Raw genomic sequence first — 17,003 nt, forward strand, 5'->3', positions numbered from 1 at the left:
CTAGCTCTAAAATGTCTATAATTATGTAAATAGTCACCATCTTCCATTTGTACAACTCTACAAAACATTAGTTTCTCTATTAAGTGATACATCTTACATTTAACAAATAAATCAATTTCTTACAAATCTGCTATTTGTAAGGACATGCTCATGAGGTCATGCTCATGAGGACATGCTCATGAGGTCATGGAACACGACCTATTTCTTCCTTCCTAAACTAACCTTGATTTCATTCAGATTTCCCCACTCTCCAACTTTTCCAGGCACCAATGTGCTTTTGGGGAGGGGGGTGGTTAAGTCACTGGTCTAACTCTACTTTTATGGTCCTTCATTTGCCAATGTACTGGTATAAATATATACATATAAAACAATTCTAACCAATGAGATATAAGAGGTGTTTTCAGAGTGGAGGTATGGGACTCTTGAGAAAGTTTTCAGTACTGAAAAAAAGGACACAAATGAACAAACAGTTCATACTCTTCTTTACTGGCCATTGTGGTGTCTGCATGTGATCTCTGGAACTGCAGCAGCCATCCTGCTAGTATGAAGGGCACTAATCTGAATTGAGTAAGCTGATAGGCAGAGTATGGCAAAACAGAAAATGGAAAGAACCTAGGTCATTATTTGGCTGAATTAATTAACCTCGGAGATATTCTACTTCAAAACTTCTTGTTAAGTGAGCTAAAATTTGTCTTTATTGTTGAGACCATTGAACTGGTGTTTTCTACCACTTGGAACAGAAAAACCCTTATCTGATATAAACAGACACTATTATGTCTATCCTTCATATACAGAAATGTTTTACAACATCAATTAAAAGATGAGATTATGGACCAAGAAGGACCTCTCTTCCTTTAGCAAAGTCCTAGAGAGCTCAAAATGCAGAATACACTAAACAATCTCACTAGTGTCCGATTCTTAGTACCATTTCCCTCCCAAAGTTCCAAAATCTCCTTCCCTATCCCATTAATGTCATATATACTATAAGAAATTCTGGATGCAAATCAGCCATTTCTCATAACATATAGGAAGAGTGTTATTTGACTGAATTATAAGATGATATAAATGCCAACAGAATTTCTTACAGTCCTATTTTAGTACTCACTGTCATAAAACCAATTCCATTAACCTGACTAGCACTTGCTCATAAATGGTGCTTAAGTCACCAAGTTAATAAGTAAATGTAATGTTTACATCGGATTCAGTAAAATTAAAAAGTAAGTTAAAAATTAAATTTAGCGAAAGCTTGTTTCCTTTATAACATTTGCCTTTGGTTGGCTTTGGTTAGCAAATAGCAAGGGATTTAAGATTCTCGTTTCAACAGGGCAGCAAGTACCATTGCAGACTACACTTTTGGTTAAAGGCCAGCAGAAGCTGCTAAAGGAACAAAGGGCAGTTGGACCTGGATAGATTATGAAGGTAAATAAACTCAAGCACTGATGCATAAAATGAGAATCTGGTTTGTTACAATTAAAGGAGCCTATGTATCAGAGATCACACTAAAGATACCGCTCCAAAATCCTCAAGAAATACTGCTATTAAAAACAAATCTTTGTAATCAAGATTTAGTTAAGTGGCTGGGTGGTTCATTTATAATGTTAATTAGAGAGAATATATTTTCAAAAATTACTTCTGTTCCATAGTTGCTATTGTCAGAAGGGGATGAGATAATGGAATCATTACACTTTAAAAAGAAAATCATTAGAGGATAGGACAAAATCAACCAACCAACTGGCAATCAATTGAGCATCAATTCCATAGTCACTCTACTAGATAGAAAAAAAATGATTAAGGTTGTCTCATAGGCACTCTTACACACTACTGATAGGAGTATAATTGGTAAAACCATTCTGGAAAGTAATTTGGCAAGAGCAGATCTCTATCATTCGGAAGCTTAAAGTTTAGCTATTCAAATGCCACCTGGAAAAGCCATAATGCATAACAGTTTGTGATTTTACAGAGGAATACATTTGAATTGCACAAGCTACAAGGCTGGCATAAAGGCAATAAAGTCTCTTAGCTAGTGAGGAAACACAAGAAGGTAAAGTGGGAGTGGTACAAAATGGATGGGGGACCTCTGATCTCATATATACTTACAAGTTTGTTTCTAAAAGAGGAGATGGGGGCTGGAATAGCATCAACCCAAAGTGGGAAAAATAGATTAGCAATTAATGGGGGAAAAGGTCCTGGAGTAACACTAAGGGAAAGATGAAAGCAAGGGACAGAACTAGACAAAGACACGGCCATTTAAGTGCACACATCATTGGCAGCTACGGGTCAGGGCTGGTGAAGAGGGTGGGGAGGGAGAGCAGAAGGGGCTTCCATTTCAGTCTCATTCCAAAATTCTCTTAGGGAAGGAGGGATATCAATGGGTTTGAGGTATGTTATACCCTTGCTATGGCTAGGAAGAAGTCAGTAGGGGATTTATTCATGGAGGGCAGGCTCCACCTTCTGTCCAGGGGAGAGATGTAGAGGAATGTATGGTTCACAAAATTAAAATTTAGGCCCTTGAAGATGGATGGCCTAGGCAATTATAGTAAAGAGTTATCAAAGGATGGGTCAGTGGTGAGTGTATCTTTAAAATCAAGTTAAGTGACCAACCGCAGGACAGGACTATGGGCAAGGCAGTGGGAATTATTCAACTTTTCAACATGACTTTACTTTTCTGTATTATCTATAATGTATTAAATAGGAACTGAGGAAAATCTCATGAGCAGGTTCTAGAGCCAGACCATTCCAGTTCAAATCTTGGCCCAATCACTTACCAACTGCATGACCTTAGACAAGTTATTTAACTACCTTGTGGGCCTCAGATTCCTTGTACATAAAAATGGAAAGAGTATTACCTATCTAATAGGGTATAACACAGGAACTACTAAAAAAAAGTTAGCTATCATAATTTATCTGTTAATGTCATCTTTCTAAATGTCAGAGTCTACTATATATACCAAAGACTCTGAAAATACTTATGGCCTCTAACCCACTAACTCCCCATAAAGGAGGAAATACTAAAAAAATAATACAAAATATGGAATAAGAATTGTTCACTGCAGTTTTTCTTACAATGGCTTTAAAAACTTGATATTTAAAGATATATTCTATACGGGTACCTGTCTGGCTCAGTCAGTAGAACATGCGATTCTTGATCTTCAGGGTTGTGAGTTTGAGCCCCACATTGGGTGTAGAGATTTTTTTTTCCTTTTAATTTACAGGTTAGTTAGCATATAGTGCAACAATGATTTCAGGAGTAGATTCCTTAATGCCCCTTACCCATTTAGCCTATCCCCCCTCCCACAATCCTTCCAGCAACCCTGTTTGTTCTCTGTATTTAAGAGTCTCTTATGTTTTGTCCCCCTCCCTGTTTTTATATTATTTTTGCTTCCCTTCCCTTATGTTCATCTGTTTTGTATCTTAAATTCCTCATATGAGTGAAGTCATATGATATTTGTCTTTGTCTGACTAATTTTGCTTAGCATAATACCCTCTAGTTCCATCCACATAGTTCCAAATGGCAAGATTACTTTTAAAAAATCTTTAAAAAATATTCTGGGGTGCCTGGGTGGCTCAGTCGGTTAAGCTTCCAACTCTTGATTTTGGCTCAGATCATGATCTCATGGTTGTTGAGATCATACCCCAAAGAGTCCGGCTCTGTGCTGATAGCACTAGGCTGCTTGGGACTCTTTATCTCAGCCCCTCTCCCACATGCGTGCATACACAGCCACTCTCCCCCTCTGTCTCAAAATAAATACATAAGTATTTAGAAAGTATTATATAGGGGTACACGGGTGGCTCAGTCAGTTAAGCATGAGACTCTTGATTTTGGCTCAGGTCATGACCGCACAGTTCATGGGATAAAGCCGTATGTTGGGCTCTGTGCCGGAGGGCAGGGAGCCTGCTTGGGATTCTCTCTCTCCCTTTCCTTCTGCCCCTCCCCTGCTTGCACTCTCTCTCTCTCAAAATAAATAAATAAACTTAAAAATATACATATATATTCTATAAAAGTGAATAGGTAAATTAATTGTGGTGTGTATACATATAAATTGTATACAGCCATTTAAAACTAATATCTTTAAAGGAAGAATTTTAATAACATGGGGAAATGCTTGATAAGTGAAAAAAGCATTAAGTTATAAAACTATATATAAAGTAATTCCAGCTTTTAAAAATTTTAACCAATATACTCTTTTAAGAAAAGATTAGATACATAAGGAAAATCATCAAAACAACAATAGAGGTTATTTCTATGCTATTGGTAGAATTGTGGACATGTTTTTATTTTGTTTATAATTTTCTGTATTTTTCAAGTTTCCCATACTGAACATGTATTACTTTTGCTATAAGACAGAACCAACATGGAAACTGGTTGAACAAATGAACAGATATACAGTTCTTGCTTATGATTTAATAGGGAGAACAGATAAAATCCCATGAACCAAAATACTTGTAAGACCAAATACATTTGGATACTAGACAGGAAGAGCATAAATACTGCAAGTGTTCAAAGAAGTGTAAAATCAGTCATTGGTATATAATAGTAAGGGAAAGTTTAAGAGAAAGACTATTTATTCTCACTAGCATGTAAACTCCATGAAGGCCAGAAACTTGTCTATCTTCTTTAGTTTTATCCACAGTGTCTAGCACAAACTGATTTTGTGAACAGTACATATCCAAGAGTGTGGAAATAAAACAACATAAATACAATTGTTAAATACTTGTAAGTTGCTGAATAAATATCTGCTGGATGAATATAAACATCACACTGAAACTGAGTAAAGATTTAGATCGATAGGACTCTAATCAAAATGGAGAGGCAAAATATGTATGTAGTAATCAAGGGATTATAGAAAAGCTGACCTAGGCTACAATGGAGAACATATATTATAAAATGTAATGAAAAATAAGGTTGGATGGGGAGAAAGATAATGTTAGATCCTGAAAATCAGGCAGAAAATTTGAGAGTTAATGCAATAAGAAATGGCAAGTCAATAGTTTGTAATGACAATAATGAAATCTTTAATTTATTCATTATTTGCCAAGTATTATTCTAAATACTTTACATACCTCTTCTCATTCTATCCTCAAAACAATCTGTGACATAGGTACCACTCACACCCTTTTGCCAATAAAGGAATTTGACTCCAGAGGCCAAGCTTTTAAAGACTGTACAAGACCTCTCCAAAGCCCATCAAACATGTCTGAGGAAAGATACCAGAAAGCAGTGAGGTTCCAAAACATCAAAGATGTGTTTTTATTCTGTGGTCTTGGACTGGAATCAGTGATGTAAGTACAAATTCATGTTGTTTAATCATATATATACAAAGATAGGTTGTAAAAAAATAAGATATAGACGTGGGTATGTATCTATGTTTTGTCTGCTGAGAAGACATAGATGCAATGACACCTCAATAGCAATGAGCACACCAAGCACCCAGACATTGATCTCTAAATACCATTATCCAATAAAAGAATCAAAGCTCCTTGGAGAAACAGCTGATTCCAAGGCTGGGGCAGAGAAAGTAGAAAAATGAGGCTGGAACATCTTATGGTACCAGAATGTAAGGCAATGCTCAAAAAACGATAGGGACACACTGAAAGGACACAGGAGCCAACTAGAAGAGGCTCCTGTTAGCCAAAAATGGGGTAATTTCAGCCAAAAAAATTAGCAAAATTCATTATAACTCATAGAATAAACAAATATCCATAATTCCATACTACCTTAAATAACTGAATAAATAGATAATAAATAAATAGCAGAGAACATAAAGTTCTGTTACATTAGAATTCAATTATTAAATGCAGAAAATGTTAAAACCTGAAAATCACCATTTGGCAAATGTCAGAGTAATAATTATTCAGGCTAGAATCCTCAATAGATGCTAAAATTAGCAGGCAAAAGTATGATGAGAAACAGGATATTTACATTGTTTCATAGTATCACCCCAAACAGTCTCACAAGATCTGCTTACTCTGTAATTACGAAAAGGACAAAATAGTGACTTTATGGCATATAAACCTGGCAGACATAACATGAATCAAGTTATCAAGGTTGGATCTTGAGAAACTTAACAGAAGACCATGGGGGGAGGGGAAGGGGAAAAAAAGTTACAGAGAGGAAGGGAGGCAAACCATAAGAGACTCTTAAATACAGAGAACAAACTGAGGGGTTGATGGGGGGTGAGGGAGAGGGGAAAGTGGGTGATGGGCACTGAGGAGGGCACTTGTTGAGATGAGCACTGGGTTTTGTATGGAAGCCAATTTGACAATAAATTATATTAAATAAATAAATACTGTATCAACAACATCAAAAAGTTAAAAAAAAGGTTAACTCAAGTAAAGAGTCTTATGTGTTGTATATACAAACATCAAAAGCCAAATAAAAACAGAAAAAAAATGTACACACTCTTACACAAAGGACAGGTACATATATAAATATATACACAAGACTAAAGTTGTATAGATAGTTGAGTAAATACAATTGGATATGATGGGTAAGTAAATTGGTAAAAACAACATATGTGAATTGGGCATATTAAGCAGAGTGCCACCATATACACATACCCTGTTTTATCACAATAGACATGCTCCTGAAAAGTTCAGTATATTTAAAATTATGGAAAACTAATTAAAAGAAGGATAAAGCAAATCTTTCCTCAAAATAATCATCCACCACAAATTATAGTTGTTTTAGAAATCTAACTTAAGTTAGTTAATATAAAAATGTGATTGTATAAAATCATACAACCTGCATCAAGCAATTGCTTCTATATTGCTTTTAAATTATCTCTCTATATGTAGACATACATATGGAGATCAAACTGATCTCTATTATGATCTTTTATTCTACCTCCAAAGCTCTTTCCATTATGCCATGCTACTTCTCCCAACATCAGCAGGAAGAGATGTAATCCCCATTATCATTTCCATTTCAACTCTTGTGTCTCCACCACCAAAAAAAAAGAAAAAAAGTAGCAGAGATCCAAACACTCTGAAGAGCAAATAAATCTCTACACACCACATACAAAAGAGGCAATATAGTACAGTGATTGAGGGTAAAGGATTTGGAGTCAAGGTGTCTCAATTCACATTTCCAGCTCCCCAACTTAATAACTCTGTGACTTTTTGCAAGATACTTAACCTCTATGATCCATAGATTCTTGATCTGTAAAGTGGGGATAACAATGATATACACCTCATAGGTCTGTTGTGAAGATTAAATATGATAATGTACATTACCATATTAGCACAGTGCTTGGCACATAGTAAACACTCAAAAATGTACGCTACGGAAACAGTGTCAATAAATTCTTCCTATGGAGCAGTTAATTCATTGCATACTTCACAGGAAAAACTGTTCCTGGTCACAAACCACAATACCACCCTTAATGAGTTGTTGCCACTGGTCACAAGAGAGATGGTCCGTTTAAATTAGAGAAACCTATCCACTCTACTGCACAAAAAACTCACTATCCATAAATCTAAGTGCGTATCCTACTGACAGTGAATAAATACAGGTATAATTACCTTTGCATAAAAATATGTTATTTTCACCACTACAAATGACCATTGCAATCTAAACCTGCCTTTTTCTCTTACTGCTAGGTAAGTAACATAAAAGTTACTCTATTCCACCTAATAAACACTCTACTTAAAAAAAATCTTCCACATACTTGTGATATCCCAATTTGGCATGACTTCAGAGATAAATCACTTAACTATGAAAAATGAAAGCAATTTAGGTTATCAATGGTCTTCCTGATATAAAAGTCCCAATACTAGACTACTGAAGCCAATAATCAGTCAGCCCCAGTACCATCCAGTTTACTCTGGAGAAGGTCACCAATATCCCTGCACTAATATGGAGAGAAGATACCATTCAGATCTTTGAGATGATTAAAACATTTCATCTAACTAGGATATTGATGTGTGAAGCAGAAAAACCAAACCCCTGGCTTTATTACAGGCACGGTGTCCTAATGACAGAGACATGGGATACAAAAATGCTCTTTTAAAATTACATAGAAAGAAAAAGGAAAAAACTGCACGGTATCTTCTGTAACTACTTTATGAACACTCAACCATTAAAGAGTCCAAGAAAACAAGCTTGCTCCCAAGTTTTGTCAACCATAAAAAGAGATCTCACTTTTAATATAAATTGATCTAATACAAATTGATGTATAGTATTGATATACATACCTGTACAACTGGTATCTGGTACACATTTACTAATAGCAATGTCACATAAAAAATTCGAAATATTTAATCAAACATCCACAAAATCTTTGCCCCTGGCCAAATGCCATAAGCAGTAAGCACCATGTTTTTAAAGGTAACTATTTTCAACACAATTGTTTTATCTAAACGTCTATAAGCACTATCGAGTGGCAAAACCTTACCCCATTGAGATGCTCTGCATCCAAAAAGCAATTTTAAATCATATAATTGTTTTGGAGGCAAAATTACAAATGTAGTTACAAATACTTGATATTCATGGTTTTTCAGCAGATTTGCTATCATAATTATGCTGTGCTTAGAGTAATATGAAAGTTAGTTTTCATACCTTGAGTACACATTTTCTGGAGGATAAAAGAAGGACAATGTAATGTAAGGTATGCTGAGTGTATAGAGAAACCAGACAGCTAACTTAAAAGTGGACCCAGATAAGCCCTAACATAGCAGCTGCATATATAAAAAAGTGCCAAGTCACTCAACCACGTGAAGGCCTAAGCCATTCTCTCACATTAATGATCACTCAAATATAACTTTTAAATAATCTTTCACGTACTTAATTCTTTAGAGGTTAAGTGAAATGAAGGATGATGGCTTCAGGCTGGAGAACACTTCTTTAACAAGGCCATTCATTCCTACACATCTGCCTCTTCCCCAGAAAGAGAGTGGGTGGGACTACCCAGAGATCCTTCTAGGAGATATATTGGGGTTTTAATTCTCCATTCCTAAAAACTAAGTGGAACTTTTCTCTCTGTCATTTCACATGAGCATCCTCCTTCACTGTCCTTTAAACCAGAACACTTATTCTCGGGGGGAAAAAGAGAATTCCTTTCCTTTAAACAGGTGATGGGCAAATTCTCCATTTGTTTAGGTGCCTTAGTTTTTTTTGTTGTTGTTGTTTTGTTTTTTTAAGTAAACAACAAACAGAAACCCAAAACTTAAAATTAAAAAAAAAAAAAAAAAAAAAGACGCAAAAAAGACCTGAAGCCTAAGGCCATCCGTCTGGATCTCCTTCTCTGGTGTGTTACCTGAGCTTTTACAGTAAGAATGTCAAAAGGGGAACGAGGTCTCTACAGAGGCTTTCCCGGCCAGAGAAGGCAGATTCGTGCTGCTTAAGGAAGGGGCAAAAGGGAAGCACTTCCTGGGCGCGCTCAGCACTTTGATGGCAGCTGGATTCGGAAAAGCCTAAATATTAATACTACAGCCCAAGTTTAAAGAGTGCGTGGGTTGGGCACAACTAGTGTAAAGGTTAGCCGGCAGACAGGGAAACCCCCGAGGGCGTAGGGTGGGGAGGAAGTTTCAAATACCCTCCAGAGCCTGGCGATCTGTTCACCGGCGTCCCCCAACCCCGGCCCCGCTCCGACCCCCGAGCGGCTAGCTGCAGGAAAGCAAGCAGCCCCATTTTTAAACGTAAACCTCTCCCCCTGGGCTGAAGAAGGCTGGAGTTACCAGCGTTGTAAATAATGTTTGTTTTTTGTTTTCCTAAACAAGTGAGGGCAGACTGGAATTCCCTAGCCAAGGCCGAGGAGAAAGGAAGGTAAAGGGACAAAAAAGTAATTTCTGCGGGAGAGTGAGGTGACGGGGGAGGGGGGAGTGCATGGAGGGGGGGAGGTAGATCGAAGGACTTACCGCAGCCTCTGCAGGCTGCCCCCAAAGACTGAGGGCCAGTAAGAACAAGCCGGCAGCCAGGCTGATTCCACGCAGTTGCATTCTTCTCCGGCTCCCGCAGCTCCTTCAGCACCCGCACGAGATCCCTGGCTAGCTCGGACCGACTGACATAATCTTGAGGGTTTATGGGGAGAGAGCTGGAGTCGGAGAGGGACAGCAAGGGTGTCCCAATTGTGCCCGTGGGCTTAGGTGAGACGAAAGCTTTTTAAGAGTTGAGCGGGGGTAAAAAAAAAAATAATAATAAATAATAATAAATATTTTTTTAAATTGGGGGGGGAAAAGGAGAAGCTCTTCTTCCCTCCCCCCTCCCCTCCCCAAAGCCGATCTCTCGGGAGCACTTTTCCCTTCTGTCCGGACTTGCAAACTTTTTCTTCACGCAGGTCCCACAGCTCTACTTTCCTCCCTCTCTCCTCCCGCACCGCCCCCACCCCACCAGCCCTGGGGAATTTGAGGATCACTCCGCCCCAGTTTTAGCCTGCACCAGCAACCTGCGAGGGAGTGACGCTCAGTTATTTGGGGGAGGGAAACTTCCAGGCCAGTTGGCCGAGCACCGAAAGTCCAACCGGGAAGCTTTTCTATTTGTTCACTTGCACCTTCCTTTGGCATTACTCTTCCCTGCCCAGTCCCACTCTCATTGGTGAGATCCCCAAAGCCAATTACAAGTAGACCTTAGCTGGGACTATTTTTTTTTCGCGGATGAATCTTGGAGGAAGTGTGCTTTTTATTGTTAATGGTTAGAAAGAAATTTTGGTCGCCGCTCCCAGGGCTGCTGGTGCTCTTTACCTTACACCTGCTCGCAAGACAGTTTCTACATACAACAGAATATGTGAAAATATTAGAACTATATAAGTATATCTATATAATTAAATATATTCTTATAACCGAAGAATTAAGAAAATGAACACGCATGTATGTGAAGACTTTATGCGTGTTATATACATCTAAGATTGAGGCGCATTCAGTAGATATTAGTAATTATCATATGGTTGGATGTTATTGTAATATAGTCATATATTTTTATTTAACTGCATCGCTAAATGCCATAATTTTTACCTTTTATATTGAACCAACGTAAAAGGTATTGATTCTCATTGCGATTGTGTTTCAGAAGGATTTAGTACAGGGAATTAAATAACTTTCTTGCAGTTGCCTTTAAAAGTAACACAAACACCAATTGGAAACGTTTATATAGAGTTAATGACATTTGCATTGATGTTTCCCAAATAAAGTAGACTTGAACATTACTTTGGTAATCCTGATCTACAGATTGGTTAAAGTACCAACAGGCCCAGAAAATATTTTGTGTGGACTCCTGGGAAGATCTTTCAGAGATTTGCCCAAGAATTCTTCAGAACATTTCTGTTATCTCAGACCCTAGAATCTGTCACTAGGGAGTCTTTCAAGGCTTTGGACCTATTCATGGGGGCCTACTCATCCTTAGGTTCTACTCCACTTTGGCTAGATTTCCAATTCCAGAAACAACCACCACCGCCACTCCCAAGAGCTTAGTATACAATCAATTAGAATGAGTGTTGTATCCATTTGGGCCAAGTGTGCAAGTGTAGTTTGGGGCCCATTTGTAGAAGTCAGTCCTGTGCCCTAAATCTATTTATGTGTAATAGTTAACAGTGGTTTATGGAAGTGTATGCTGCATAGTTGCTTAGATCTTAGTCTTATAGGTCTCTATGGGTCTGTGCATGAAAACTATGGAGATGCGTGCGAATGTTATGTGCAGAGGTGCCTGAAAGTGAGAAAGACGCCCGGCTGCCCAAGGTAGGGGGGATGATTGACAACAGACAGCCCCGCCCCTTTCCCCTCCATTCCTTCCTCTCCTGGTGTATGGAACTATCTTTTGAGTGCGGCAAGTTGTAGCGGGCACCGCTGACTGTTTCCCTTTGGGGCACGTCTTATCTAGAAGCTGAATTTAGTTTCTTCCGAAGTGAGCCAGTTCGCCCCCCAAGCCCGTCCTCCCGAATAAGGAAGCAGCCGCCGAGCATCAGCGGAGCCCTGATGAGCCTGGGCTGTGGAGCCGCTTAGCAGTCTCCCAGGACCCAGCTCCGGAGGAGCCGCAAGCATGCACCCTGGGTGAGCTGTTGCTGCCCGAGCTCCCCTCCCTCTTTCCCACTTTGAGCTACTTTGCCGGGCCAGGACTGTAGTTGTACTTATGTCATTGCAGAGAAAGTGGGGGCAGGCAGCAAGAAAGGGTCGGGGGCTATGGACAGACGTAGGACCCCGGAGCCTAGAGAGCCCATGGACAGACGTAGGACCCCGGAGCCTAGAGAGCCCATGTTACTCACCGTCCCTCCTGTTTCAGGTTGTGGCTGCTCCTGGTTACGTTGTGCCTGACCGAAGAACTGGCAGGAGCGGTGAGTCTCTTCTCCTGACCCCTTTCCCTCCTCCTCCCTTGACCCCCTCTCCATTCCACTTGTGTTTGTGTTAGGGGGTTACAGAAGGTTGCACTGCGAAGCAGAGTTTACATCACTCTCGTTTCTAGTGGGAGTTAATGGGGTTCTTAGAGAGGAATAGCGCAGTGTCACACGTATGCCTTTGGGACTCAGGCGTCTTTCTGTCCCAAAATCTTCGTAGCGGGTTGAGAAAATAAAAGTAGAAGACACAAGAGGCACACATTTCCCAGCGTGTTCCCAGACGGCTTAAGAGGACTGACATCTGATGCCTTTCTCTGCATCTATCTCCAAGGCGGAAGAAATGTAATTTTCCCTGCTCTACAAGAACATGAATTGGCACACAGGTTTGAGAGTGGGAGGAGAGCACAAGGAGTGGGAATTGAAAGCGTCCTGAAAATTATGGAAGTTAAGCTTAAGTATTTGCTTGTGAGTCCTTTGACAGTACCAGATGACAACATCTGGATCTTTAACTACCTGAACTTAACTAATACCACTAATGATGTTCAATTTCTGTCTGATGTTTCCTTCCACTGGTTTTCTGTGTCATCAGAAAGTTAAAAGTTAGTGTTTAGAATAGAAAAAAAAATCTAAAAGTTAACATTTTATAGGCTGTTTAGATATCATCCATCAAATCAGCTAGGAACTGCAGGCAGAGGAATTTCTGTAGACATCTGGTCAAGAAAAGTTTAATGGATCCCAGAAAGTGGAGAGACCTCAAATGTAATTACTAGGATAATTTACCAAAGGTAGAATGACCCAAATAATCAGAGATGCTGCTGTTTTCCAGCCTCACTAGCTGTTTATGCTGGCAGAAATAAAGTTAGCTGTTAAGTTCAAATATGAAGTTGTTCAACTATTGACTACTATATCACTGCTCTACTTAATAAACTGTTAATAGCCAAAGTTACGCACTATATAGATGACAGATTAATATATATTCCAAATATTTACTTTGTGGGTTTTGACAATTTAAAATGATTGGCTGTATTTTTAATACTTAAAATGTTTTTAAATACTATTTATAGAGCCATACTTAATGCAACCCAATAAAATTGGCTAATAGTTTATGGGAGGAAAAAGGATTACTTTGTCCCGGCATATATCTTTAAGAAAATATTAAAATGAAGTGAAATGATTTCTCTTATGAAAAGAGAATGATGCCAGAATACTTGACTTTTAACATCTTGTGACCCCCCCCCACCCCCAACTCAGAACATCAGCTCCTATGTAAGTAAATTCTAAACTTTGTAAACAGAAGTATTGATCTAGGGTTCTGCCTACTTCTCCATCTGATTCCTCCAGTACACAAGTTTAGTTATGTGTTACCTTGAGGCTCAATACTACATTTATTGAAAATGCCACGTTTTGATTAGTTAACAATTTGTCTGGGAATCTTGCCACTTGTAAAAATGTTATGCTTGGGCAGCATACCCTCCAGCAAAACCTTTATTTTCAGACTCTAGCTGATTGTATTCAGTGTACTTTGGGAGAAAAGGCATTAACAAATCATTCTAGATAGCTGGAGACTTCCCAAACACTGCATCTTATCACTTGATCTCCTTAAAAGTCACTGAAGGATTATGCCTTAATTCTTAGAAGTATTTAAGCATGTCTCCAAAATCAAGCACTGCTTTGGTCTGTGGATTTTAGATTCTGTCTCATTGTTTTACAGTGTCACCTGCTATGTCAGTGTGAGTGACCCTGGTAAGACTAAAATAAACCTTGAGATACACTGACAATATTTTTTTTTAACCTTACTTATGTCCAGAGCTGCTTCCTTCACTGCTGTTTACTCCTGCATAATATCTTTCGAAGTGTAAAGCTATTTTGTTTTCATTTTGTGGAAAATGGCAAAGAAGAAGAGGAGAGTCTCAAGATAAGTTCTCAAAAGGTGACTTTTCTGAAGGCAAATTTCTTATTTGTTTTTACTCTTTGTACCGGATTCTCATCTATATTGGATGGTTCTCATCTCCTCATCTCAAGTCCAGTTTATCCTCTGGGTTTGCGATGTTTCACCTTTCAAGTGGTCTTAGATCTTTGCATTCTCTGTACCTTGTTTGACTAACATTAATGAAAAATAACTTACAAATAGACTGACAAGGAACTAAGTTGTGGTTCTCTATAAGAAAATTTGTTCACTGTGAGAGTTAAGTTGCCAATAACAGAATATTGGTGAGCATTTGAGATAGGGTCTTTTAGGTGCTTTTGAGTTCTCTTTGTTTATAAAGCAGTGCTATTTAAAGGGATGGAAAGCTAAATGTTAAAACCTGGGATTAAAGAATGAGTTTCTGTAAACTTCTTTTAAAAGAATGATGATCTTCATTGAGGTGAAATATTTGCACAATTTATCTGAATGAGATAGAGCCTAGGGTTTCAGAATATCCATAATCAGTTTTGGTTATTAAGTGCCTGAGGCACAGCACACAAAGATTTATTTAAACATAGTCTCTAACTTTCTAGGATTTTACTTTCTCAGACAATGGTGGTCATTACATTCCTTAAAAGATAAGATACCTAATGATAAATTATTATCTGCATGTGCCTGCATTGTGTTAAAGAAAAGACTAGAAAGATTCATGTCTCGCCATAATAGGCCAACATGACCAGCAGTTAAAATATGCGCCCAAAGTAGTCAGGGTCCTTATTTTTTCGTCCCACTTACCCCACATCTGCTTTCATGGGTAGCTCTAATACAAGCAAGTATATTTGAAGTCAAAGCCTGATGAGACTCATTTGGGTGAAGATGCAAAGGGGGGGAAATATACGTCTGGCTGTTCCCTTCTGCAAAGAGCATAGGCAAATGCCTTTAGCCACATTCAAATCAAGGTCTGATTGAAATACAAACTTCGTTCCTTAAAGTTGTGACCATAAATTCACCCATTTTATGTATACAATTCAATGATTTTTAGTAAATTTGCCAAGTTGTGCAACTATCACCATATCCAGTTTTAGAACATTTTCATCACCTTGGTAAGATTCTTCATATCCAGTCATATCCCCATTCCCACCCCTAACCCCAAGCAAGCATGAATCTACTTTTTTAACTCTATATATTTTTCTTTTCTGGGTATTTTCATATAAACAGAATCATATACTATGTAATCTTTTGTTTGGCATCTTTCACTTAGCATAGTGTTTTTGAAGCTCATTCATGTTGTAGCATGTATCAGTATTTTACTCTATTGGTATTGGCATTTAATATTGCTATTCCATTATGGATATACCCCATTTTGCTTATGCATTCACCAGTTAATAGACATTGGGGTCTTTCCAGTTTTGGGCTATTATGAATAATGCTGTTATGAATATTAACATGCAAATCTTTGTGTGGACATACAATTTACTTTTCTTGAATAGGTATGTAGGAATAGATTTGCTGGGTCATATGAAAAATTTATATTTATGTTTATTTAAATATTTGTCCATTTTCAAATTAGGTTGTCTTCTTATTATTAAGTTGTAAGGGTCCTTTGTATATTCTGGATACATGTCCTTTGCCATACATATAATTTGCAAATATTTTCTCCCAATCTGTGGATGATGGTTGGTCTTTTAATTTTCTCAGCATGAAAATTTAAAGTAGTCTTTTGCTATACTTGCTAGCAAATAACCTATATCAGATCGTTATGAATAATCACAATATATAACATGTATTTGTGTGTGTACACCTAGAATATATCTCTTGGGATGACTGGGGATACTGATACATATGTATGAGTACATCATCAAGAGAATCTTCGGGGCGCCTGGGTGGCGCAGTCGGTTAAGCGTCCGACTTCAGCCAGGTCACGATCTCGCGGTCTGTGAGTTCGAGCCCCGCGTCGGGCTCTGGGCTGATGGCTCGGAGCCTGGAGCCTGTTTCCGATTCTGTGTCTCCCTCTCTCTCTGCCCCTCCCCCGTTCATGCTCTGTCTCTCTCTGTCCCAAAAATAAATAAAAAACGTTGAAAAAAAAAATTAAAAAAAAAAAAAAAAGAGAATCTTCAAATGACTACATGAATGGATAACACATAATTGATAATGTGGCTATATTATTGACAGATCAAAAACAAACATTTCAAGACAAGAGAGGAGGGGAATTAGATACTAGTATTTAATTTGTTACTAAAGAAACATATAATTACATATCACAAATTTGTTTTATTATATTTATTGATGATTGTATTTCAATATAATTGGTTTCCACTGTAATCCAATGTGCTTTATTGAATATATTTAAATTTTTTTAATGCTTATTCATTTTTGAGAGCGAGAGAGACAGAGCATGAGTTGAAGAAGGACAGGGAGAGAGGGAGACACAGAATCTGAAGCAAGCTCCAGGCACTGAGCTGCCAGCACAGAGCCCCACGCAGGACTTGAACCCACAAACCGTGAGTGAGATCATGACCTGAGCTGAAGTCGGATGCTTAACCGACTGAGCCACCCAGGCACCCCAAATACATTTAAAAATATTATTCTGAAAAGGAGTCCATAGGCTTCACTAGACTGCCAAAATAATCTATGACATTAAAAAAAGAAATCCTGGTTATGCAATTGGATTTTAGAATAAACAAATTGTCACTTTCTAAGGCTTGTTCAGGCATGAGGGCATTTGTATTGACTATGAATACAAATAATCTGTTAGATTTTAGGCATACCATGGAGTCCCCAGTAAATATGCCCTTATATACTAGAATCTTATAATCCAGCCAGATCACAGGAGCAAA

At 38.2% G+C, this 17,003-nt stretch overlaps 1 protein-coding gene across 2 annotated transcripts in view; it reads right to left on the reverse strand.

Annotated features, from left to right (window-relative positions):
* Positions 1-10,277, reverse strand: part of COL4A5 (collagen type IV alpha 5 chain) — a 235,878-nt gene extending 225,601 nt beyond the window's left edge. The window contains exon 1 of one of the 2 annotated variants that reach the window (XM_053891275.1): positions 9,856-10,277. In XM_053891275.1, coding sequence (XP_053747250.1) covers positions 9,856-9,936 — 81 coding nt within the window. In that variant the 5' untranslated portion in view covers positions 9,937-10,277. The remainder of the gene's footprint in view (positions 1-9,855) is intronic. The other variant, XM_019426823.2, reaches the window with a different exon arrangement.
* Positions 10,278-17,003: the final 6,726 nt, after the last annotated feature.

Source organism: Panthera pardus, unplaced genomic scaffold, assembly GCF_024362965.1.
Source record: "Panthera pardus isolate Hobbes unplaced genomic scaffold, ASM2436296v1 HiC_scaffold_27, whole genome shotgun sequence".
Classification (NCBI taxonomy): Eukaryota; Metazoa; Chordata; class Mammalia; order Carnivora; family Felidae; genus Panthera; species Panthera pardus.